At 47.7% G+C, this 26,462-nt stretch overlaps 1 protein-coding gene across 2 annotated transcripts in view; it reads right to left on the bottom strand.

Annotated features, from left to right (window-relative positions):
• Positions 1–770: 770 nt before the first annotated feature.
• LOC117053337 (leucine zipper putative tumor suppressor 3-like) overlaps positions 771–26,462 on the bottom strand; it is a 31,985-nt gene continuing 6,293 nt past the window's right edge. For both annotated transcript variants that reach the window (XM_033161006.1, XM_033161007.1), the window contains exons 2-5: positions 15,909–16,005; positions 9,324–9,812; positions 5,664–6,494; positions 771–1,680 (exon numbers count right to left, since the gene is read on the bottom strand). In XM_033161006.1, the coding sequence (XP_033016897.1) occupies positions 964–1,680; positions 5,664–6,494; positions 9,324–9,773 (1,998 nt within the window). In that variant the 5' untranslated portion in view covers positions 9,774–9,812; positions 15,909–16,005 and the 3' untranslated portion in view covers positions 771–963. The remainder of the gene's footprint in view (positions 1,681–5,663; positions 6,495–9,323; positions 9,813–15,908; positions 16,006–26,462) is intronic.

Raw genomic sequence — 26,462 nt, forward strand, 5'->3', positions numbered from 1 at the left:
TGGAGGGATTCCGCCCTGGGTTATGGCAAAGATGAGGCAAGCCTGAGTGTGGCATGAACTTCTACTAGCCAATATGGCTAAAAAAATGCCCTGGAAAAAGAAGGGTGGGTCAGAAGACGATTAAGAGAGGTGCTGCAGTAATGGCAGACACAGAAAACTCTGAGGTGTCTTTGTCAATGGGGCTAAGAAAAAAACAACAACCCACACCAGGCACGCCAACTCCTAGGGGCAGAGGGCTCTACAACATGCCTCAATATTTGCTGGCAAGGGACTGGGCCCTCTTGATGTGGAGGGGGCAGAGAAGGCCGGCGTGGTTCAATGGCTGGCTCCTCCTGAGTACGAGAGAGGAGGCCGCACCCGGCTGCCCAGTTGGCCTCTTCCCGACAATGCACACCACACACGTGTGATGTCATACGTGTGATGCGCATTCCACGTCACGTCGAGGGGAAGCCGAGCGGGGAGCCCAGTGCGGCGCAGCTTCCTCTCTCGCACTCAGGAGGAGCCAGCCATTGAACCGCACCACGCCGGGCTCCCCACTCGGCTTCCTCCCGCCGATGCGCGTATGACATCACATGCAAGTGACACACGTACGATGTCACCTGTGCGACGCGCGTCCCAAGCATGACATCACACAATGCGATGCACGCTGGGCCCCCCCAATCTTGGGTGCAAGACTGCACCCCTGACCCCTCCCCACATACGCACACACAATCCACCCCCCCAATACTCCTGATGTCAGCTCATCCCTAGAAACACAGAAGAAACACCTGTCTCTATTTTTCCTTGATCACCCGCAGAGCACCAGAGCATGTTGGAGATGCCCAGGGCAGACGAACGTACACTGCTGGTTATATAGCATATTATTCTCCTTGGGAAGATCACTGGCTGAAGTACATGCACAGTAATTTGGGGAGGTGGGGTGGGGTGGGGGACAACGTACTTTGAACGCCTCAAGTCCTTTCCTCAGATCTCTGTGGACTCTATCCTCTCCAGCCTGGAAGGAGTCCATGCTTTCTTCTCGTCGGTGTGTGGCGGGCTGGTGACCTTGCTGGTCATTTCGCTGACTTTGTGCTCGAGAATTTGGTTCTTCTGGTACATCTCCACGTAATTCAGCTGCAGCTGCTTCTGGTACTTGATGACCTTCTCCTTCTCCTCCTGCCAGGTGCGGCGCTCCTCCTCAAAGTCCATGACCTGCTGCTCCCGCTGCTGCCTCTCGGCCTTCACCTCCGCCTGCAGCCGCTCCACCTCCTTCTTCAGCGCGTTGAAGTTCTCCTCGCTCTGCCGCTTCATCTTGGCCTCGTCACTCTCGCAAGCCAAAGGGTCCCTCGCCAGCTTCTCCGCGAGCTCGGCGCTGAAGTGGCCGTGGGCCCCGCCCAGGCTGGTGAGGGTCTGCTTCAGGTTGGAGACCTCCAGCTCACACTGGTCAAGTTTCTCCCTCAGCATCTGCACCTCGCCCATCTTCCGCTGCAGTTCGCCCTCAGAGATCTCCAGGCTGACGCTCTTGGTGCTGTAGGAGTCTTTCAAGTTCAGGATCTGCTCCTCCTTCTCCCTGAGGAAGCTCTTGCCTTCCTTGAGCTGGGTCCGCAACCCGACGATCTCGTTGAGCTTCTGGGAGACGTCGGACTGGGAGTCCTTCAGCTGCTGCTTCAGCAGAGAGATCTCGCCAGCCTTTTGGCACACCTGGAAGAGAGGCCTTGTCATGAGACAACTCAAAACAGTGTTTGCTCCAGTGCACACTATGCTTCAAGCAACATCATACCACTCTGGACAGTCATGGCTCTATTGAATGAAAATAACTGGGTACTGAACAAGAAGTGCAAAAGCAGAACTTACACCCCAGTTAACAGTGGCCCATTGAAGTACGCTTCCAGCAGAGTTAAAGATTAAACGCAACAGAAAAACTGACTTGGCTAAAGCAGGCACCAGGAGTAAAGAAAAGGCTTTCTAAACTAGAGTTTAATTTACGTAAACTAAGTAAGAACTCCCTGTTAGTTTCTAGCCTTCTTCCAGAGACTCTGTTAAACTAAATACAAATACACTTTATCGAAAAACTCTCACTCCCAGCCTCCAACATTCCCAACAACTCCCAAAGCTAGGAACGCGCTTTGCAACAGAGCCTTATTGAAATATACTTGGAGTCAAGTGTGAATTTCATGCTCTTTATTCAGCTCATAGTGGTGAGGAATGCAGTTCCCCCAAAACGTTTGCTTTATATACACTATTTACACAATGGGCCCCACGTGATTGGCTAATTCCGGGATACTCCTGTATGCCAATCGGAGTGCGGATTCACTTCCACCTGGAGCAGGATTGGGTGGCTCCTGCGGACCAATCAGACTGCTGCAATGTCAATCCTATTGTTCTGGGACCAATCAGACTGCTGCAATCTCAATCCTATTGTTCTGGGACCAATCAGACTGCTGCAATCTCAATCCTATTATTCTAGGACCAATCAGACTGCTGCATTTTGGATCCTATTCAACTCAGTACATAACACTTATATACACAGAGTAACGGCCACGCTTCAGCCAATTAAGAACAAAACACCGGCACCTGTATCTTCTATTTCTTAAACAGACAGTACTGACACCAGACTGGCTCAGGTATAATTTAAAACCCAACAGGCTCCCCCCTCCAAAGGATTCTGGGAACTGTCATTTGTTAAGGGTGCTGGGAATTGTTAGAAGACCCCCCCCCCTATTCCCTTTCAGAGCTACAGTTGCCAGAGTTTCCTGGGAAGAGGGACTGATTGTTAAAACAATCCGGGAACTGTAGCTCTGGGAAGGGAATAGGGGGCTCCTAACAGCACCGCTAACAAACTACAGTTCCCAGGATTCTCTGGAGGAAGCCATGAATGTGAAAGTGGTGTAGCACTGCTTTAAATGTAAGGCCTACTTTAAGCTGCTGTGCCAGCCCCACAGAATGAAAGGCACCGGGTGCCACAGCACTCCTGCCCAATTTACTTTACCCAGCCGCTCCACACGCAGAAATGCCGTTAGAGACGGACACATCTATCTGTCTTGGGATTGCTCAGTTTCTCATTTTTTTTCACTGGTAACTTCCGTTTTCCCACATTTTCATTTCAGCTAGTGAGCTATTTATTTTTAAGTCCTCGTGAAAATTCATCAGCTCTCTAATGCAGATATCTTCTAATGCATGCCGTTTTCACTAATAGGCACATTTTTGCAAAGCAGTTTGCATCATAGCACACGTTTTATGCTAGTTTACTTGCACATTACTTGGCTGGAGAACTGCATTGCTAAATTCAGACAAATGCACATTTCATACGATAGCTCAACAGAATATTAAAAATACGATAAAACATCAAACATTAAAAAATTTCCCAATGCAGGGCTGCCTTCAGCTGTCTTGTAAAACAGTTGTTTACTTCTTTCACATCTGATGGGAGGGTGTTCCACAGGGCGGGCGCCACCACTGAGAAGGCCCTCTGCCTCGTTCCCTTTAACCTCACATCTCGGAGTGAGGCAACCGCCAGAAGACCCTCGGAGCTGGACCTCAGTGTCCGGGCTGAACAATGGGGGTGGAGATGCTCCTTCAGCTATCGTATGAAATGTTTTCTTTCGCCGCCCCAGGTAGCGCGGAGCCTTACTCCGCCAGTGCCACTATGCAATGGAATCCAACCCCTAAACAGTGACAAATGTTGAAGCGCCCTAAGATTTGGGTGCCTGAGTTTAATTTGTTCCTTTAGATAATTGATAAACCGCTGGATCGAAAGAAATCATCCAAAAGAACGTAGAAAACATAGCTAAAAACCACAAACCACTTAATATAGAATCTTCATCAATATCTTCACTATTAGGAAGATAAAACCTGTAAGTCTTTACAACAAATATAAGTAACTAAATCAAGGGCCTGGACAGACTTGCTGGAACACAAACGTTTTCGGGAGGCATCTAATAAAACAATCCAGCAAGGCACCTACCTAATATCAAGGGGCAGGGAGTTCCACAGCACACGCGAAGGAACAGCTCCTTGCAAATGTGTAATGGACGTCATGTGGCACTTGTATGAATGCTAGTTTGGAAGAGTGAAATGATCTAACAGGCATGGAAAGAGGCAAGTCAACCCCATAAGTAAATTGGTTGTCAGCAGTTAAGGGCTTTTTGTACACTAATACAGTGTTACCTTGGTACTCGAATGGCTTGGCTCCTGAACAAATTGGCTCCCAAACGCGCCAAACTTGGAAGTTAAGTGTTCCAGTTTGCGAATGTTTTTCGGAAGCCGAACGTCTGACGTGGCTTCCAATTGAGTGCCGGAATCTCCTGCAGCCAATCAGAAGCCGCGCCTTGGTTTTCAAATGGTTTCGGGAGTCGAACGGACTCCTGGAACGGATTAAGTTCGAGAACCGAGGTACCACTGTAGTAAAATATAAATGAATAAATATAAATAAAAGTAAAACCACCACCACTGTCAGGGAGCTGCACCCCACTGCCAGACAGAGTCTGGGTGGGGACAGACAGCCCCAGCCACTCCTAGCCAGTGATACGTCTTCCAGCGGGTCTTCCAGCACCTCCCCTGGGGAGGAGGAGTTATCCTCAGGCAGCCAGGTGGAGCAAGGGCTCCTGGATGTTGCTCAAGGACCCAGCACCGCCCAGCAGACCCGCTCTGAAGGGGAGCTGCCACAGAGGGGTCAAAAGACCGGGTAGGCGGCACTTCAGGATGCCGAAATTCTTATGCTGGGGTCGCAGCCGTAGAACGGCACTTCCGGATTCGTCTAGCGACCAGGTAGTCATGTTTCTCAGTAGCTCTGCACTGTAAATAGCCTTGCACAATAAAATGGTTAAAAGACAAGGCGGACTAGGGGTGGGCTGAAAAATGTGTGTCTTTATGGATATTCTCTTGTGTTATGGTATTGACATATGGTAATGGATACTGGTTAAGGATTAAGGATTAGAATTAAATGCCAAAATTCTGGGGATTGGTGGAAGGAAGGGGGGGGGAGAAGAGCTAAAATGAAATTAATTAAAATATGTTGTTATATTGAAAATTAAAATTAGGCAATGGAGGATTCCGGAATATTGTAAAGCAGAGGATATGTTAAATTCATAAATAAGATATTTCAGATGAAAACTATTTGGTAAAAGAGTTTAAAGGAAAACGTTAGAATGTATAAGTAATATGGTGATTTAATTGGCAATAACTGAATTAGGATTAATCTGGAAATCAACGGGGGGGGGATCAGGGAAGTCTCTAAAGATGATATGTTAAAATAAATTGATTAAATTGGAAAAAATTGATAATTACCCCAGTGAGAGGGGGGTTGTTTGTTTTGCTCCCCTTGGTGAGAGAAAGGAGAGTTGGGAAAATTTAATCATGTTTTGTAATTTGGTTTAAATTGGAAAATCTTAATAAAATATTAATTTTTTTTTTTTTTTTTTAAAGACAAGACGGACTTTGTCTTTACTTGTGAGCAACCCCTTGAGGATCCTGATAACCGCCACCACAACCTTTGGCCCTCCAAATATCGCTGACCAACAAATCCCACCGGAGTTGTGGTTCTGCAACATCTGAAATGTCAAAGGTTGCTCACACATAATGTGGGCCTTCAGGACGCGTCTAGATTACACCCCCTCCTCAGGCCAACAACATCTTGAAGGCCCCCAAGTTGGCTCTCCGTGACACGGACCACACCTGCCTCTCACCTCCCACTTGGTCTCCTCGATCTTGGGAAGGAACTCGGCCTGCTCCTTCTTGAAAGCCACGAACTTCTTCTCCAGCTCTTCCCGCTGCTGGAGGAGCTGCCCCACGTCGTCCTGGAGCTTCTTCTTCTCCTGCTGAAGCTTGAAGATTTGGAGCTGCAGAGCCTGCTGCGCCCTCTGCGCCTTCTTGGACACCTGCTGCAGCTTGTTGGCGTAATTCTGCCGCAGGTCCTCCATCTCGCGCTCCCAGATCTTCTGCTTCTCCTCAAAGACCTGGTAGATGGCCGCCTCGCTCTTGTCTAGGTTCCTCCTCATCTGAAGGACCTCCTGCTCCTTCTCCCACAGCCGGTCCTCCAAGTCCTGGATGATGTCGTCGGTCGACGGCGAGTGGAAGGGCATCGTCTCGTTGAGGTGGTTGAGCCGGCTGAATGAAGACGTGCTCTTGCTGGAAGACCGGCCGCTGTCTGAGGTAGATATCCCATTGTAGCCCACAATGTTCTTGTCCACGTAGGTGGTCCCAATGCGGTTTATGTGGCTGGTCGAGGCGCTCATGGGCCCGATGTGCTGGCTATAGCCTGTGCCGTAAGTGGGCAGGCTGGTCAAAGAGTTCCTCCCGGAATCGGAGAGGCCGCCCGCCTGGTTGGTAGTCCTGTTATGGCTGGGCTTCTCCATCCCACTTTTGACCGTGGAAGGGCTATTGCTGTTGGTGTGGTTCAAAGTCTTCCGGGTCTCCGATATGCCGTTGTTCTGCGGCGGGCACAGGTTCTGCATGGAATGGAAGTTTTTAGGGACTACGGGCTTAAAGGCTGATGGTCTAACTAAGGGCTCGTTGCTCTGCAAGGAGGAGGGAAAGAAAAAAACAGCAAATTAAACATGAGGACTGACACAGCCTGGATAGCTCGGTTGGCTAGAACATTGGTTTTCTTTTTTTAAAAAAAAATATATTTATTTTGTTTTTCAAATTAAGATTTCACAGAGATATATCAAACATAAATAATAAAAACGAGATTCCAAGGAACTTCCTGGACTTCTACCCTCCCCTTAGTGGGTCCTATTATTTATCATTTCCTCCTGCATCTTCTTTGATAATCCAAATCCTTTTACCTCTTCCACTATGTCCAGAATTCAACCTTAAACTGCAAGTGATATTCCAATCCTGAGCATTTTCAACCGGTGTGCCATAGCACCCTGGGGTGACTTGAGGAACATTCAGGGCAGCCCTGGGGGGCGGGCATCATTTCATTAACTTGCAGCCCATAATTTCCTGCATTATCTCTATTTCTCTCTGAGGAACCGGCAGTTTTAAGTTGCAGCCCAAAATAAAGCAATGGCAAAAAAGTGGGGAAACACTTTTGCATGACTGTTTCTCTTCTTAAAATCTCCCTCCCAGGGACCCAGTGTGGTGTAGTGGTTGAGAGCGGTAGACTCGTAATCTGGTGAACCGGGTTCGCGTCTCCGCTCCACCACATGCAGCTGCTGGGTGACCTTGGGCCAGTCACACTTCTCTGAAGTCTCTCAGCCCCACTCACCTCACAGAGTGTTTGTTGTGGGGGAGGAAGGGAAAGGAGAATGTTAGCCCCTTTGAGACTCCTTTGGGTAGTGATAAAGCGGGATATCAAATCCAAACTCTTCCTTTTTCTTCCTTTTATTTTTTTTGTTTGTTTAAAAACAACTTTATTGAAATTTTAAATTAAAACAATCAATTAAACAACTTAGCCAGATCATACATACTAATCAAAGCATACAAATCATACACCTATAACCCCTCATCGCCACCCCCCTCTGACTTCCCTCCAGCATCATTTCTTCTTCTGTCATAAATCTGAGGGCCTTCTGTCGGTTCCCTCACTGCGAGAAGCAAAGCTACAGGGAACCAGGCAGAGGGCCTTCTCGGTAGTGGGTTTTGTGGATTTTTAAAATATATATTTTTATTTTGCTGGAAGCTGCTCAGAGTGGCTGATGAGCCAGTCAGATGAGCGGGGAATAAATAATAAAATTATTATTATTATTTAAAAAAATTAAAAAACCCAAACCCAAAGATGTATACAAATCAGACACAGGTCTTAACAGATCCTGCCACGCCAGAAGAGGCCACAGATACGTAAAACACCTTCAAATTAAGGGCCAGAAGCCTGGGTAGAAAGGGTGCACTTTCCCAAAGTCAGTCCAACAGGTGCAGCTCTGACGCCGGAAGCACTGGGAAAGGAGAAACCTGCTGCTAGCTCATCAGACCTGCAAATGGCACCAAGTTGGGAGGGGTAACTAATGCCATGGAAGGCAGAACTGAGATTCAATATGGCCGCAATTGCGGGTGGCGCTGTGGGTTAAACCACAGAGCCTAGGGCTTGTCGATCAGAAGGTCGGCGGTTCAAATCCCCGCGATGGGGGGAGCTCCCGTTGCTCGGTCCCTTCTCCTGCCCACCTAGCAGTTCGAAAGCACGTCAAAGTGCAAGTAGATAAATAGGTACCGCTCCGGCGGGAAGGTAAATGGCGTTTCCGCTGCTCTGGTTCACCAGATGCAGCTTAGTCATGCTGGCCACATGACCCAGAAGCTGTACGCCGGCTCCCTCGGGCAATAAAGCGAGATGAGCGCCGCAACCCCAGATTCGTCCGCGCCTGGACCTAATGGTCAGGGGTCCCTTTACCTTTATGACTGCAAGAGATTGGAGAATTGGGCCCAAGCCAGTTGAATGGATTTCACATGGGACAAATGTCAGGTGCTGCACATAGGCAAGGAGAACAAGATGCACAAATATGATGGGGCACACCTGACTTCCTAGCAGCACATGTGAAAAGCATCTAGGGGATCTTAGTGGACCACAAGGTGAACATGAGTCCACAGTGTGATGCAGCAACAAAAAAAACAACTCATGCTATTCTAGGCTGCATCAACAGAAGTCTAGAGCCTCGATCAAGGGAAGTCATAGTACCAATCTATTCTGCCTTGGTCAGACCCTACCTGGAGTCCTTTGTCCAGTTCTGGGCACCACAATTTAAAGAATGATGTTGACAAGCTGGAAGGTGTACAGTTTAGGGAAGACATAGGCAAACTTGGCCCTCCAGACGTTTTGGGACTACAATTCCCATCATCCCTAGCTAACAGGACCAGTAGTCAGGGATGATGCGAGTTTTAGTTCCAAAACATATGGAGGGCCGAGTTTACCTATGCCTGGTTTAGGGCAACCTTGATGGTCAAGGGTCTGGAATTTCTCCACCAATTGTTTGACTTGGCAGCTTCCTTGTGTTCCTAGGACATCCAACCCCCAGCCATGCCCCACTTGAAAATTGGGGGGGGGGGGTGTCTTGGCAGACCACTTAATGAGGATAATGGTGATTTATTAAATTTGTTCATGTCACTTCGTCTTGCCCAAGGCAACTCCAAGTGACCTATAACCAAACAACCAAGCATCGCCTGTTGTACATGCAAAGAGCTAGATGTTTCGTTATTTTTAATCGTGTTTTTTTTAAAAAAAATTGCTTCCTTCAAACTGCAATACAATGAAATGCAGTCTGTAAGAAATAAAGGAAGCAATGAAAATACAATTGAGAATGAATGCAAACATTTAATGCCGTCATTCCACAGACCACCTGCCGTGAGCCAGTGTGGCTGCTCACAGACCACGGCCTGGGTACCTCTCTTCTAGGATGCAAATGGAATCTCACCTGGTCTAGTTTACCAGAGACTGGCAATATCTTTGGTGGGTTACTGGGTTCTCTGTACTGGGGAGGAGGTGGGATGTTCTTCTCGTTGTTGGCCGCGACGTTCCCACAGAGGTCCGCCTTCCCCTTCTCGCTCTTGCGCAGGTCCCCGTTGATGTAGATGGAGTGGGAGATCTTCTCCGTCTTGTAGGTCTTCTCCTCCCCGGAGTAGCGGTTGGAGATCTCCCGCGTGGAGTAGCTGTTCCGGGACCCATCGAGCTGGCGGCTGCCGCTCTGCGTCCTGGTACCCACGCTCTTCATGGCGAACTCTTGCTCGCCGGCGACGCCGCTGCCGACGCTTCCCATCGTGCCCTGGGAGGCGGGTTCGGTGAGCCTGGGGTCGAAAGGGTGGAAGGCTTCCTTGCTGTGGTAGCTGGCGTCACTAAGGACGGACAGGGTCTCTAATTTGGCCATGGCAAGCTATGGTAGTGCAGGCACGAGACGTCAGTGGCACTGGGAGAGAGAAAGGGGGAGAGAACAGAACGTCACAAAAAGAGGTCGCTTTGAGAAGCCGTGAGAGCACAAGAAAAGCCCAGCTATGGAGCCACAAGGGGAATAAACGTGAGAAGAGCCTCACCAAAGGCCCATCTAGCCAGCCTAGCATCCTGTATTCCAAGTAGCCAAAGAGATGCCATCCAAGCAGGACCTGGGTGCAAGTGTCCTCGACTCCTACCTGAGTTCCCTAGCAGCTGGGATTCAGAGGGTGTATTGTCTCCAAAATTGGTTAGGAAATTATAAAAGTTCAGAAGTAAACTAAAGCCGAGGTAGAGAAGAAAATATATGTAACTAAGTTTGATGTAATAATAATTGTAAAAATGATAAGGAGGAAAGAAAGGTGGTATAAATTAGATTTGAAGATGATTAGAAAACTGGGAAATAGGTTTTATTTTGAAATCAACCGGGGGGGGGGGAGGATTTGAGGAAGTCATTTGAAAGATGAAATTGAAAAGACTATAAATACCAGGCCCAGGTGCAGGGCCAGGACTTTAGCAATGATTTATATAAAATGATGGGTTAAATGTGAAATGATACTATATGTGCCTCTGTGAGAGGGGGGTTTGGATTTTTGCTCTCCTCGGTGGGAGAGGGGGGAGTATGAAAAATTTAACCATGTAATGATTTCTGTTTTAAATTGAAAAACTTTATAAATTTTTAATAAAACAACAACAACAGAAGGTGTATTGCCTCTGACCCTGGGGGACAGAACACAGCCACCGTGGCTCACAGCCACAGATGTCCCCCGTGGTTTCCCCGCCTCCCCCTTTCAAGCCACCCAAGTTGGCAGCCACCACTACGTCCTGCGGGAGCCAATTCAGCCGAGCGGCATGCTATCGGTGGCTACCAGCCACAATGGCTTGTCTCCATCTCCACCGGGGGAGGCAGTAAACCTTGGAATCCCACTTGCCGGGAACTGCAGGTGGAGAGAGCGCTGCCGGAACTCAGGTCTCGCTTCCAAGCTTTTCTTTCTGCTTGGCTGCTGAGCTAGATGGACCATGGGGCCTGATCCTGCAGGGCTCTACTTGCGTCCTTGCGATTCTTGTTTCTGGGCCAGGGTAAGGGGCCAGGAGCTGGCGCGCTGCAACTCCTGCTCGCCTCTATCGCAACATTTCTGAGTTGCCGAACATTAAAAAAATAAATAAGCGGTACGAATGAAAACGCAGCGAAAAATGAAAGAATGGTATAAAAACAGTACAGATCACAACAGCAGAGGTGTAAAAATCCAGACTTTATTGGGTCAGAGAGAGGAGGGTGTTCCAGACTAGAGTCTCCCTGTGCCTTGCCCCCATAACAGGAGCCAACTCTTAGGGGCCGAGGTCTCTGCCTCCCCAATAAAACATTTGAGGGGGCCAGCCCCCCAAAGTTGATGGGCATTGCCATTCAAACAGTGGGTGGGTGCCACATCTTGTGATTGATTATATGGGGCTGGGCTTACCTGGCCGCCCCCTAATGTTTTATTCAAGCTGGCACCCCTGCTTGCCCCTCTTGGCAAACGGCAGCAACCCCTGCTGTCGGGAAGCTGGGAGAGCAACGGAGACCTACTGTGACCACTGGACGCTACTGCCTGCCACCCCCCTCTCGTCCTGTCCCCTTCCTGACCTGTTAGCCTGCTCACCCACTTGCCTATCTGTTAGGGACTGGCTGGATGAGGAAGAATGGTGGGAGCCACCACCCAACTGCCCCCGCCAGGAGGGCACAATAGATGACAACTTAGATCCTGGATCCTGGTGGTGGGACACCGGCCGCACCTCATCCCAGGCCCACTTTGGGTGGATTTCGTACCCTTGCCCCGCACACTGACCCTCATGTAGACCTACTGCAGTCCAGTATAGGATCTAACCAGGTCAGGCCCTTGAGCTCAGCTGCCCACAGTCCAGGGCTAATGATACAGCCTTCTGGCCCTTACATGGGTGCGATTTAATAAAATAAAGCACAGCTGAGATCGTCCCACCCAGCCTGCCAAGGTCATCACCCTGCATGCTGAGTCAGAAAAACTGGGAGAAGGGCTTCCGGTTTGGTGCCGGATAATGGCGGAGCGGAGCTGAAGAGCTCCGGCTCCCGGGGGGTTTTAGGGGTCTCCTTGTCTGCGCCAAGGGCCCCTTAAAGCCACGGGAAGAGCGTCCCGTGGACCGCGGCCTCGTGGGTCCCAGACGTGCCGTCTCTGCTCTTGATTGACCCTCGTAAGGGGGGGAAATCAAGCGAGCGGAGCTCCGACACGGGACTGAAGAGGCGGATGCACCCCCCCAGGAGATCAAAGCAGCGATTCTGCCAGACCTGAGCACCAAGCTTTTCCTGCTAACTTCAAAGAAAAAAGAAGAACCCCGGCTGCTGTAAGTACGGGACTAATTGGATTTACATTTGAACAATTGGCAACCGGGAGGGATGTTAAAAGGAAGCCCGTCCCTCTCCTTTGTTGTGTAGAGAGGTAATTAAGTTTCAAGTTGCTGCAGCTACATCGCTAGATACAATGTTGTTTGGAACTACTTTGACAGAGAAGATGGATTAAATCCCGGTGAGGGGATTGAAGATTTTGGAAACATCTCTTCTGTGACTTTTGGAATTGTTCTTGGCACCCTGTCTCAGGGAAAATGGCGCTGGAAAACTAGTACGCAAGATGGAAAATTACTGACATTTGATACCCTTTGTTTTCTCCAACCATGCTTGCTTTCGCTTTTAAACTGATCCTAGATCCGGGTATTACCCAGGAACAAAGAACAATCCTTCTGCAATTTGAACTGATGAATCGGAAAATGGACTGGATAAGGTGCAATTTTAAAGAAATTTGCTATGGAACAAGAGAAACCAGTCAGATCTGGGAGGACTTTGATAATTTGGAAGTAAACTTCTCCAGGGAGCTGCAGGAGGTGCTGGAGAAATGTGATGAACTGATTCAGCATCCCCAAGTAAATGGATGGCCCTGTTGTAGTGAGAGACACAGGGCCGATGTTTTGGCTGGAGTTACAATATCCTGTCTCTGGAGTGGGAGTCCAGAGATGAAGGTGAGAAGATTTTTGAAGACACAAGTGGAAGAAAATCAAAATCGTGAATTGGAGTTGCTGGAACAGGAGAGTTGGTGCTCCTTGAGGCTCCTAAGGAGGAGATTTATAAACTATAAGGTGATACTGAACAAGGACAATAGAGGGAAATGTAAAGATGAATGGCGGGGGAACATGGGAGAGGGCAGAAAAATGATAAGAAGGGGAATAGGGTGAAAATGATAAAATTGAATTAGGACGGATTCATGGTACCCTGAAGATAGCGTGTTAAGATTTTAGGATTTTGTTGTTAAGCTGTAAGATTCTGATGTTAAGATCTTGGGAATATTGAATTAGTGAAGAGATGTGCAATTGATTAACAGCAGCAGTTTAAGTGAAAAGAAGAATAAGATTGACTTAAGAAATATTCTATGATACTATAAGATGTTAAGTTTTTATGATAGTATAAGAGGTTAAGTTTTTTTTTCCTTTTTTCCCCCATGATTTGGAACAAAAGATAATTGAAGGATTGTAAAAGTAAAGAAGCTTATTGGAATTTTCTAACAAATTAACCAACTGTAAGTGGATATGGATAATGAATTGTAATGTTAAAAATGGATGTTACCAAAGTATATTAGTATAGAAAACAGAGGAGGGAGAGCGGGGGAGGTCTCTCAAGAAGATTAGAAACTAGATTTTGTTAAGTAGTAAGAGATAAATTGGTGTCCCAGTTTAGGTATGTATTTGCGTTTGTTTTGTTTGAATTGTTCTATTTGTTATTATGTTATTTTGTCATTATGTTATTATGTTGATGTTGTTGTGTTTTTTATGGTGTGGAAAACCAATAAAATTTATGGAAAAAAGAAAAAGAAAAAGAAAAACTGGGAGAAAGCCAATGGGGCCCCAACCGTTGCTATTTCTCTCTCCCCCCTACCCCGAGGTCTGATACTGCCTAAGCACCTCAACAGCCTCACCTGAATATCTGTCTGCCATCTCCTCCCCCATTCCATCTTAGGAAGCTGCTGTTGTAGGTGCTCTGTGAGATTCTCCTCTTTATTCATCCCAGGGCTTAATGGTGGCACCCGGAGGAGATTCCAGGACGCCGGCTGCGTGCACCCGACTCCTTGCAAAGCGGGCATCAGCGAAAGGGGCAGTTTGGATGGGCAGCAAGCTAGCATAGTGCAGCAACCCTCACAACCGAGACAGCAGGGAGTAGCGCAACAGCTAACCGGACGTAATTACGATTGTTGCACGTACAGTGAAACCACAGCTACCAACACCCCCATGATCCCTTCCCAACACACACACACACGGACATGGACACACACACACCAATAAAATCCTGCAGCAAGGATGTTAAGTGCACTGGCATTCGGAAAACTCTAACCACAACAGCTACACACACACACACACACACACAGCCACAAAACAACACGTCCAGTCCCCAGTGCCATGAGAAAAGTGCTGTTGGATCAGGCCAAGGGGGCCCATCTAGTACAGCGCGCTGTTCTCGCGGCATCCGAAAAGGACGCCCATAGGATGCCCACACACAGATGCTGAGCGCAACATCACCCTCCACCACCAACCCCGCGATTCCCAGAAACTGGTACCTGGAGGATGGCGCCTCCAACACTGGGGGCAGAACATGGCTTCGTCCTCATTGGAGGTTGGGTGGCCATCTGTCTTGGATGCTTTGGTTGAGATTCCTGCACTTGCAAGGGGTTGGACCAGATCAGTGTTTCCCAAACTCGGGTCTCCAGCTGCTTTGGACTACAATTTCCACCTTCCCTGACTACTAAGCTAGGGATGATGGGAGTTGTAGTCCAAAAACAGCTGGAGACCCGAGTTTGGGAAACGCTGGACTAGAGGACCCTTGGGGTCCCTTTCCAACTCGCTGATTATATGATCCTATGAATGCCATTCTAATATCAGGTGCTAAATATCAGGGAGGCTAGTAGTAATGGCATCATAACCTAAAGAGAGCCTTGGCTGCTGGATGAGGCCATAGACCTGTCTGGTCTCTCATCCCCTTCTCACAGTAGCTAAACAGGTGCCTACAAGCAGGTGATAAAACTGGAGGAGCGAGAGGAGAGACATGTTTCACCAAACAGGTCGAGATCCAGATCCACAAATGTGATAGCCTGCAGCTCCTCACAGCTGCCATTTGAAAACTGGGGAAGTCGAAGGTTTAACCATACAGCTGTATGCATATACATGGGGGGGGGGGACAGAGTGTTTGTGTGTGTGTGTGTGTGTGTGTGTGTGTGTGTGTGTGTAAGACATTTCTTCAAGGTAGCATGTAGCCACAGGTTCCATGTGACCAACTCAGGCACCTTTCCAAACCAGGGCATGTCATTTTAGGGGGTGAAACTTAATTTTTGCTAATTTCTTCAATTGGGGGGGGGGGGTGTCTCTAAAACTGCAGTTATTTTGTGACAGGACAACATTTAGCTCGGCAAGTCTGCGCTTGATGAAGAAGCACATATACGGCTTTGGGAAAACCAAAGACTTTCACCTTCTGAAAACACCACGTAATGCTAAATAAATAACAACAACAAATAACTGCAAGTGCTTGGCAATCATTTTTAATGATTCCTATGCAATTTTATGCACATTTTACTTGCCAAACAAAACTAAATTGTGTTAATTTAACCGAAATATCTTTCGAATTCCCAAGTCGTGTTAATATATATATATTTTTAAGCATCCCTAGTTTTGGGAATTTGAAAGTTGAAAAATTCAAGATGCCTTATTCCCACATACCTGAGCCCATCCTCTTTTGCCAAGTTGTGGCACATTTAAAAGAACCAATGTCCACAGCGGAATGACAAGTCTCCTCACCTAGCAGGGAGAGATTGCTATTATAACCCCCATGCAAACTCACTCACCAACCACGGGGGGTGCGGATTCCGACCAGGGGAATGTCAGTCAGCAAAAGAGACAAATTGGGTTGACTGTGGGGGCGGGTGAGGAAGAAAAGGAATTAGCTTAGGATGCGGTGCTCTCGTGGGTTGGCCTCGAGGTCATCGTGTCCTTATCCCTCCCTCGCACAAGACAGAACAGTGATTTTATTTACTTGAATGAGCCGGCTCAGGTCTAAATCTCCGGCTGCGACACAGCACCTCCTAGGTTCCCAAACGATCCCCGCTCATTCATGGGCCTGGTTATAGGTGCTAAAAAAAATGGAATGGAAGAAGATAAAACAGATTAAAACAAGGCCCCTCATCTGGAAAGTCTTGAAAACAATACAATTTTCATTCTGCCCCTCTTATCCTGACAATGTGTTCGCCTCAGAAGCGTCACCCTAGAAGCGCCTCTGCAGAAACAGGAACCACAAAAGCCACTTCAGATTTTGCATACGAGCAAAAAACATGGCACTTGCCCCGGGTAACCCTTCACCACCTGAACACAGGATTTGTCTCTTCCCTTCCACAGTCATAAATGACTGGTTCACTGAAGTCCATAATTCATTGGCTCCGAATACAAATCTCACTTATTCATAATGCTACATTCAATACAAGGTGAGCATTAAGAATCCTGAGTTATGCCCCGACTTGGATTGAATCTGAGCCGCAGAAGAACTCCTCCTTATTCCCACCCACCCACTGACTTGTCTGTTGTCAAAGTTCTAAGTGCCGGGAGCCCTGGGAGGTACCTGGTATCAGTATGGCTACCATTGCCTTGGGGAAATTACATTTCCAAGGGCTCCTGAAATGTAACTATAAATAGAATTCCAGGCACCAAGGATGGTGGGAGGTGGGAGAAAGGAAGAAAAGAGGAGAGTTGAGAAAGACCTTCTTCAGTCACTGAGCAGTAGCCACCATCTCCCAGTTAAGCAGCTGGAGGTCGGTCAACAGTTAGGAATCTATTGGGAATTTGGGGGGGGTGGGAGGAGAGACGATCTCTGTGAGCATGCCACACTTTCGTTTGGGACTGGCAATTACCGTCTAAGACGAGCCTGGGAATTCACCCACCAGTAGTAGTAGTAATAATAATAATAATAATTTTATTATTTGTACCCCACCCATCTGGCTGGGCGGCTTCCAACAAATATTAAAATACATTAAAATATCACAGATTAAAAACTTCCCTAAACAGGGCTGCCTTCAGGTATTTTCTGAATGTCAAGTAGTTGCTTATCTCTTTGACATCTGATGGGAGGGCGTTCCACAGGGCGGGCGCCACTACCGAGAAGGCCCTGTGCCTGGTTCCCTGTAGTTTTGCTTCTTGCAGTGAGGGAACTGCCAGAAGGCCCTCGGCGCTGGATCTCAGTGTCCAGGCTGAATGATGGGGGTGGAGACGCTCCTTCAGGTATACTGGACCGAGGCCGTTTAGGGCTTTAAAGGTCAGCACCAACACTTTGAATTGTGCTCGGAAACGTACTGGGAGCCAATGTAGATCTCTCAGGAACAGTGTTATATGGTCCTGGCGGCCGCTCCCAGTCACCAGTCTAGCTGCCGCATTCTGGATTAATTGCAGTTTCCAGGTCACCTTCAAAGGTAGCCCCACGTAGAGTGCAGCACTCATGGTGCAAGGACAAAATGACACCCCCTCCATAGAATTACCAAACTGCACCCATTTTCACCACCCCACGGTGAAACTCCAGTGGCATAAACTGCTAGCACCTTCATGGGCAGTGGCTTCATCTCGGTGCCAAACGGCAAACGCAGACATTGTCAAAAAGTGCCCAATTAAACAATTCAAAACAGGCTTAAAGGCGGGTGCTGTGTTTTCTTTCTTTCTTTCTTTCTTTCTTTCTTTCTTTCTTTCTTTTTTAAAAATGCACCCTTTTAGTCATTGAAAATGCTTTTATCGATTAATCTAAGCCAGGCACATCCAACTTCTAAGAGACTGCGATCTACTCCCAATATAAAGAAAACTGGCAGTGATCTTCCCATTGGATTGACCAGAGTTATTGAGCTTTTGGGGGGGAGGATGAGACAAAGTTGTTGAACTTTTCCTAGGGAGGATGAGACAAACTTGTTGAGTTTCTTTTGGGGGGGGAGGTTCCTGCGATCAACCAGGATCAACTGGGGACATCCTGGGATCTACCAGCAGATCGCGATCGACCTGTTGGACAGCCCCGATCTAAGCAGTTTCATTTTTGTCACCCTTATAATAATCAGGACATGCCTGATTGTCAACACTCCCCCCCCCCAAAAGAGAGAACTTAGCACCGTACATGAAGATTCCCTTATGGTCAGTTTTGAACCACTGGACTCACAGACTTTGAAAAATATGGTCCTAACAGACCCATAATGCGCTTCTTGCACCTGCAAGAGAAGAGACCATAAAGCATGGGAGTGACAACTCAGCCAAGGACTTTCTCGGATCAAGGCCAGAGCGCGCCTTAAATTTTGCCTTCCCTGCCTGGCGGCACAGCAGAGCTCCCAACGTAGCAAAGACCAGCTATAAATCTGTTCACTGCCCGTTGATGGCCGGTGCATGGTTTGTTCAGCCCTTGTAATAAAGAAAAAAGGACAACCTGCAGAAGCTGTTCTCCTTCCTCCGCCACAACAGATCCTGAGTTATGTTTTTTGGGAATCAATATGCTGCTCTGTTCCAATTCAAGCAGCCTTCGGTTACAGAAAAGGCCCTGCGGTTTCAATCGCCAGCCCCCAGAACGCCCTCAGAGGGGGCACACAGAGAAGGGCTCCGATACTGATCTCAGGGTCCAAGAGGGTTCGTATTTATGTTTCGCTGTTTCGTGTAAAATACAGTGGTACCTTGGTTCTCGAACGGCTTGGCTCCCGAACAAATTGGCTCCCTAACGCCGTAAGCCCGGAAGTGAGTGTTCCGGTTTGCGGACGGTTTTCGGAAGCTGAACGTCTGACGCGGCTTCCGATTGAGTGCAGGAAGCTCCTGCAGCCAATTGGAAGTCGCGCCTTGGTTTTCAAACGGTTTCGGGAGTCGAACAGACTCCCGGAACCAGGGGCGGAGCAAGGGGGCAGGGTGGGTGGGGGCGGTCCGCCCCGGGTACCGCCCTGGGGAGGGTGACACTCTGGGGGCAGGCCCCACCCCCGCGATCGACACCGTCGGTGCGGCAACTTTTAAAAGGCTGTAACGCGCAAAAAGCAGCACAGCGTCTGTGCTGCTATTCACGCGCTGCAGCCTTAAAGGTTGCCACACCGCACGTGTATAGAATGTCCTGGGAGATTGAAGTGTTCTCCTACTGGTTTCTCCGTCTTGTGATTCCTGATATCAGATTTATGTCCATTTATCCTTTGGCGTAGGGTTTGGCCTGTTTGTCCAATATAGAGAGCTGAAGGGCACTGTTGGCATTTGTTGGCATACACAATGTTAGATGTACACCCTTATATACACCCTCTCTCTATATATAAGGGTCTGGTGACTTCGGTTTCAGTGTATCTGGTGAAGTGTGCATGCACACGAAAGCTCATACCAAGAACAAACTTAGTTGGTCTCTATGGTGCTACTGGAAGGATTTTCTTTTTTTTATTTTGTTTTGACTATGGCAGACCAACACGGCTACCTACCTGTAACCAGTTTGGAGAGATCCTTTTCCTTCTAGCCACCCCAAACAATTGGGTATCATCAGCAAACTTGGCTGCCTCACTTGCTCAACAGAAACCATCTGCCATGGATGCTTTAGCTGAAATTCCTGCATTGCAGGGGGGTTGGACTAGATGACTCTTGGGGTCCCTTTCCAACTCTGTGATTCTATGAAACTCCAGCTGACCTATGAATATGGTAGAATGCAGTGGTCCCATTGTGGGAATACACTTCGTGGGTGCACCTGCACCTGCGGTCGTTTATGTTTGCTTGTTATTATTTATGCACTATTTAATGTATCCCTCCGCAAGAAAGTGAAAGTGAAAGGAGGATCCAGCAGGCGACTTGCCGCTGAGATCCCTCCGCCGGGACTTTTTGGCTCCAAGTTCAAATTGTTTGGTGGTCAGTTAATCTGCTTCCCGCCCTTTTCAAGGGCAGCAACAGTGTTCTGATTGGTAAAAACATTGATCATGACGTTGTTTGTTCTTGTCAATAAAAGGCTGCGGCTCCCCGTGCTGGGGGTGTAGAACGCGAGATCAGATCGGATAAGATAGGAGTTAAGAGAGATAGCTAGCTAGCGTGGAAGACGGTAGAACGGACAAGCCCAGAGAGAAAGTTGCGTGGCAAGGTACAGAGAGAAGAAACAGCCCACGCGGGTCAGCCAAAGCCGTCTTAAAAGAGACCATGGTCGTTGTCTTTATTTCATTTTAGTTTAAATTTTAGCGTTTACCAGTGTTTTATTTGGCCGCAGTTTTGGCCACCCTTTACTTTGGTGCTTTACTTTCCGGAACAACTTAGGAGGTCGCAGACGCCTGCAAATCCATCTACGAGGCATTCATTCATTCAACTCACTCATCCTTCAGATTCAAGTCGGCGGACAATCTACTTCACGGCACGGTGTGAGCTGGGCTCCGGAATTACCGGCCGTCCCGTCCGCAGGCTTGGCCGGTGCTCCGTGCAAAGGTGCACGTGAGGCGCTGGCCACCAGATCCCCCAGCAACTGGTATCCCGCGTGCAGTTGACCTTGTCCTGTGCGCGGGAGTCTCCAGCCAAAGAATCCCCGCATCCCATATCACCATGGCTAATAGTCATGGACGGAGCCATTTCTCTGGCTTGTTTTCCTGTATCAAAGAGCGCCAGTCCTTGCTTGCCCTCCAAAATAAAACCTAAATATAGAATCTAGGGTTGTCTGGAATTTCTCGGACACAGCTGGTATTCAGCCCTCGTGAACAGCGCCCGGGCAGAAACCGCTGGATGCATGGCAGCCCATGTCGGTCGTATAGGTTTTGGAAATACGGCAACTCTCCTGATGTCGTCCTGTCATCCTCCATGCAGCTTGGCTAAGGAGGCAAACTTTTTCAGAACCCGTAAAGGAAAATAAAATGCCTGGCACCCACTGAGGCTGCTGGACAAAGTCTGTTTCATTAGCTAACAATAGTCTGGCATGTCCCCAGGCACTGGGAGTTGGATTGTCAGATTCTACTTATGATAAAACCATACTTCTGAAAGAGACGGGCAAAGGGGGGCAAACCAATTATGGGTGGTTTAAAAGAAGGGGATTCACCTAAAGAATGAGACAGGGCAGGGGAGAAGGCTCCCATTTCTTTCTAGGGAACAGGCAAATATATCAGTTTCGGCTTCTCCCCATTTCCCATTTTTCCAATCTTGAATTCAGGTCTCCGTATTTCCTCAGCAAATCGCGAATCGCGAATTCTTTCCTCATGAAAATGCATCTAGTGCATTTAGTGCAAATTTCTCCTAATAAGCAAATCTCTGCATTCTCCTAATAAGCAAGTATTCAGATAATAATTCAGATACATATTTCTGCAAAAATGCCCCATTATAATGCATTTCTGTATGTTATTTTTTCCACTAATACCTGCATTTTAATGCACACTTTATCCTTATATACGCATTTCTGTACACAGTGCTTGGAGAACTGCATTGTGAAATTCAGAGGCGTGCAAATTTTGAAGAATAGGTTCATGCATTGGTATGGGAAGCTCAAATTAGCTAGGTTTTCATTAAAATTCAACAAAACAAATTTTCTCCCTCATCCCTATCCCCCCCCCCTTGACATTACTATCATGGGAAATTCTGTGCTAATGAACTTAAAAATTCACAAGCAGAAAATTCCATTCTCACTATTGCAACAAAACTTGTCCGACTCTTCGTGACCCCATGGACCAGAGCACGCCAGGCACGCCTATCCTTCACTGCCTCTCACAGTTTGGCCAAACTCATGTTCGTAGCTTTGATAACACTGTCCAACCATCTCATCCTCTGTCACCCCCTTCTCCTTGTGCCCTCCATCTTTCCCAACATCAGGGTCTTTTCTAGGGAGTCTTCTCTTCTCATGAGGTGGCCAAAGTACTGGAGCCTCAACTTCAGGATCTGGCAACAAAACTAGGAGGTCCCCAATTCACTCCTAGCGCTGGCACCACTATTTTCTTACTACTGGAAGACCCACCCTGACCTTTGGAGAACAGCACAGCCATCATATGTGCTTTGTAATTCTTCCCTTGCGTCATGAGGACTAGCACCTTGCTTGTTTTTTTTAAAAAAGAAAAAAAATTCTTAAAGGAACCGTGAAGATTATTTGGATCCTGCAGCACAATACTAAAGGCTGAGTTAAAAGATAACGTTTCACTGTCACAGCAACGCCAATTCAAGCAACTTTTCCAAGCGGCTCCCGGCGGGGCAGAGATTGGAAGCCCTGCTTCTGCATCACGTGTGCAAGAGAGACAGAACTTTCCCATCTTTATTACTGCCCCATTCTGGTATGTGTTTGTTATGTTTGGCTGAACATGAGCAGGATTTAGTCTACAAAACTTGACTAAGCCAACAGTCAATATTTAACCAGCCCCTCCCTCACGGCTCCAAAAAGGGTTTTTGGTTTCCTCAGCTGAAAGCATCCATTAGGGAGATTTCGTGCAACTACAAAAGAGGAGACAAAAGAGAACTTCTCCATCATCAACGCTGATCGAGTTTTCTATTTCCGGGGAGCTGAATCCGAGGTCTTTGTCTAGCCTAATTCCCCTTTTCTCCCCATGTTCAAGCGAGGCTGAGAAGAATCTCTTTGTTTGGGTTGGACTGTGGTAAACGGAGACGTCCTTTGCAAATCCTCTTTTTCAAAAAAGAAAAAAAGGAGGGGAGGAAGAGGTCTACGTACACTCATCGAACTGGTTAATGCTGTAATAAAAGGGTTGTCCTTGCCCCACAAGAAATTCTCAAGCTAAGACTGAACCCTCAGGGTGGGGTGAGAGGCCTGGCCACGTGCCATGGAACGAAGGGACTCCCTTTTGGCCTCCCTTCTCCATCTGGTTTCAACTCTCATTTCTGTCCCAGGTCACAACCTTCAGCAAGCACATCCTTGCAACTTCCCCTCGATTGGGGTGTATTTCTTTATAGGGCAGTTTCCCCCAAACTTTCTGGGGCGGAGCACCACTCCCTTGTTTCCATAAACCATGGGTAGGGAAACTAAGGCCCGGGGGCCGGATCCGGCGCAATCGCCTTCTAAATCCGGTCAGCGGACGGTCCGGGAATCAGCATGTTTTTACATGAGTAGAATGTGTCCTTTTATTTAAAATGCATCTCTGGGTTATTTGTGGGGCCTGCCTGGTGTTTTGACATGAGCAGAATGTGTGCTTTTATTTAAAATGCACCTCTGGGTTATTTGTGGGGCATGGGAATTCGTTCATTCCCCCCCCCCAAAAAAAAATTTAGTCCGTCCCCTCAAAAGGTCTGAGGGACAGTGGACCGGCCCCCTGCTGAAGAAGTTTGCTGAACACTTCTGCATCAGGAAGATTTTGGGACACCGCATCGCATGGCAGGACAGGGTCTCAAACAAAGATATCAAAAAGGCCTGGGAAAAGACATAATAAGGATTTGAAGAAAATGTGGAAAATGATTGTTGTTAAAAGAAGAAGAAGTTATGATATTGAGATGTACAGGACTTGACGGGTTGTTTGAACAAAAGACTCTGTTCCGATATGTGAGACTGGATGCCAGGCCAAGTCCAGCCAGCCCCTATGGAAGGAAGCAGCCTCGGCCAAAGAATATAAAGAAGAAGATTGGCAAAATAAATTACTGAACTATGCAGGGCAAATTATTACAAAAAAGGGCAACTGCTCAATGCATATTTTTTAAGCTTTGTGTGCAGATTTTTACATTAGTTCGAAAGCACGTCAAAAGTGCAAGTAGATAAATATGTCCCGCTCCGGCGGGAAGGTAAACGGCGTTTCCGTGCACTGCTCTGGTTTGCCAGAAGCGGCTTAGTCATGCCCATCTTAGTTATACCCCGCCCATCTGGCTGGGTTTCCCCAGCCACTCTGGGCGGCTTCCAACAGAATGTTAAAATACAATAGTCTATTAAACATTAAAAGCTTCCCTAAACAGGGCTGCCTTCAGATGTCTTCTAAAAGTCTGGTAGTTGTTTTTCTCTTTGACATCTGGTGGGAGGGCGTTTCACAGGGCAGGTGCCACTACCAAGAAGGCCCCCTGTGCGAGGCAGGGAAGGGGGCGGTCTCTCAGGGCGGGGGGGGGGGCTGCTGTGATTTTATCGTGTATTGTGAGATCTTCAGATCAAGGGCGGTATATAAATTTAATAAAAATAAGAATAAAATAAGAATGAGAAGCTGCTGGGTGAGAGCTGGTAGGGTCCACCCCTTTCTGTGTGAAGCAAGGGTTCAAATCTACCCTTGAGAGAGGACTCTGCATTATTATTATTATTTATTATCTCTTTCTGTTTTTGTTTTCATTTAGATTAGTCTGGTTTTTTTATTGTATTGCATTATGAAAAAGCTTTAATGAAATCTCATGGAAGGGGCGGGGGAGAGGGTCATGCGAGCCAACCTTCAGTTGGCTAAACCTGCCAACTATTTGAAAATAGAATTCCATTTAGATAAGAACATGAAATAAGCCCATTTTGGGCCTGGTAGGTTAATCATTAATGTTGTGCTAGCCAGCAGCTGCGTGAGAAATCCCCGGGCATCTTTCCAGTCCCAAAACACAACAGGAGGACTTAATCAGTGCTATTCTAGGGGAGAAACCTGTAGTTACCAACAGCAAAGGAGCCCAGGGTGTTCTTGTTTACCCTTCATTCATGGCCATTGGAAGCGCGGATGTTGGGAATGTGGACATTATGGGGGAAGCATCCGTTCTCAGGCACCGAAGGGTCAAAGAGCGGATAAGTCTGTAGCCATGAAGACAGGCGTGTAAAGAAGATATTGTTTCACATGCTGCCCTGCTGCATTCATCACACGCACCACTGTTTCCGTTGTGCTGCAGTTACGCTTCCGCCAGAAACCATGCTATTCACCTTGCGTTCCACAGTGGTGAAATCATGTTAACTGATATAGTTTACTGTCACGGAGGAGAAGTGCTGCGTCTGAAAGCCCAGATTTCAAGCGGATCTCAGCGGCGTCCCCGTCCCCCATATAAAATGCAAAATCCAAGGAGCAGAAACGACTATTTATGTACAGGACGACAGCAGCCCGGATACTACTGGCCCAGAGATGAATGGCTGATGAAGACTATGCTGAAACAGCAAAATCAGAAAGCAGGAAGAGAAGAACTTTAAGAAGGAATGGGGGTGAAATATAATGTATTTAAGAGAACATTGTAAACAACTAAAAACTTTGGCAGGATTTGAACAATGCTTGCAACGCGCGAAAAACTATGGTAAAAATGGATTATTATTTTAAAAAATTGAGAAAATAAGAGAAGCAGTTGGGGGGGAAAGATTGATAATGGTAACCATGGAAGGGCGGAGGGGAGTCGAAGGATTCAGGGATGATTTTGATGTTTGATGTTTGAATTTAAATCAGCAATGTAAAACTCAATAAAAATGTATTTTTTAAAAAACAACAACGCAAAATCCATTTTGGAAAGGCCGCAGCTGAGGCAAAGTGGCAAACGAGGCCTCCGTCTCCTACGGGCGTGGGGAAACGCAAACAAACAAACAGTTGTAAACACAACGCACAGGCTTCTTTTTCTCCCTTTCATCCCAATAATAAGATAATTGTAGGCTTTTCTGTTCTGGAAGACAACATGCCCATTATGGGGGCTGCGTCGCCCATTTGCATAAGTAATCACAAGGCAAAGGACAGGCGAGATGGAAACGGGACTGGCGCTGCAATGAGCGAGGGGATGAACGACGAAGACGCATCACACACAAACAAGAAAGTCCCAAGGTCCATCCATCAGGCATTATTTAGTATTACAGTCATAACTCGGGTTACAGACGCTTCAGGTTGTGCGATTTCGGGTTGCGCACCGCGCCGAACCCGGAAGTACCGGAACAGGTTACTTCCGGGTTTCGGTGCTTTGCGCATGCACAGAAGCACCGAATCGCGACCTGTGCGTGCACAGACGCGGCGCTGCAGGTTGCAAATGTGCCTCCCGCACGGATCACGTTCGCAACACGAGCATCCACTGTATCATCATCATCATTATTACTTGACCTTCATCGTAAGGTCCCAGAGCGGTTACAGCATTACAAGACAATATTAAAAACAGTTTAAAACTGCAGCCATACCTTGGTTCTCGAATGGCTTAGTTGACGAACAAACTGGCTCCCGAACGCTGAAAACCTGGAAGTAAGCGTTCCGGTTTTTGAACGTTTTTTGGAAGCAGAAATGTCTGGTGCGGCTTCCGATTGAGTGCAGGAAGCTCCTGCAGCCGATTGGAAGCCGCGCCTCGGTTTCTGAAAGGTTCTGGGAGTCAAACAGACTTCCGGAATGGATTAAGTTTGAAAACCAAGGTTCCACTGTATATTGTCAAGAGACAATGGAGTGCGCCTCTGGGGGTGAAGTCAAACCGCTGCGTTAGGAACACCGAAGTGACCTCCCTGTGGGCGCAAGCCTGGGGAGTGTGTCCGGAGGTCCTGGTCTGCCCAGATGACAAGACACCCCCCCCCGGCCTCGCTGATGGGGTCCAAAGGAAAGCAGAGAAGAAGAAGAAGAAGAGGAGGAGGAGGAGTTTGGATTTGATATCCCGCTTTATCACTACCCGAAGGAGCCTCAAAACGGCTAACATTCTCCTTTCCCTTCCTCCCCGACAACAAACAGTCTGTGAGGTGAGTGGGGCTGAGAGACTTCAGAGAAGTGTGACTAGC

Source organism: Lacerta agilis, chromosome 9, assembly GCF_009819535.1.
Source record: "Lacerta agilis isolate rLacAgi1 chromosome 9, rLacAgi1.pri, whole genome shotgun sequence".
Classification (NCBI taxonomy): Eukaryota; Metazoa; Chordata; class Lepidosauria; order Squamata; family Lacertidae; genus Lacerta; species Lacerta agilis.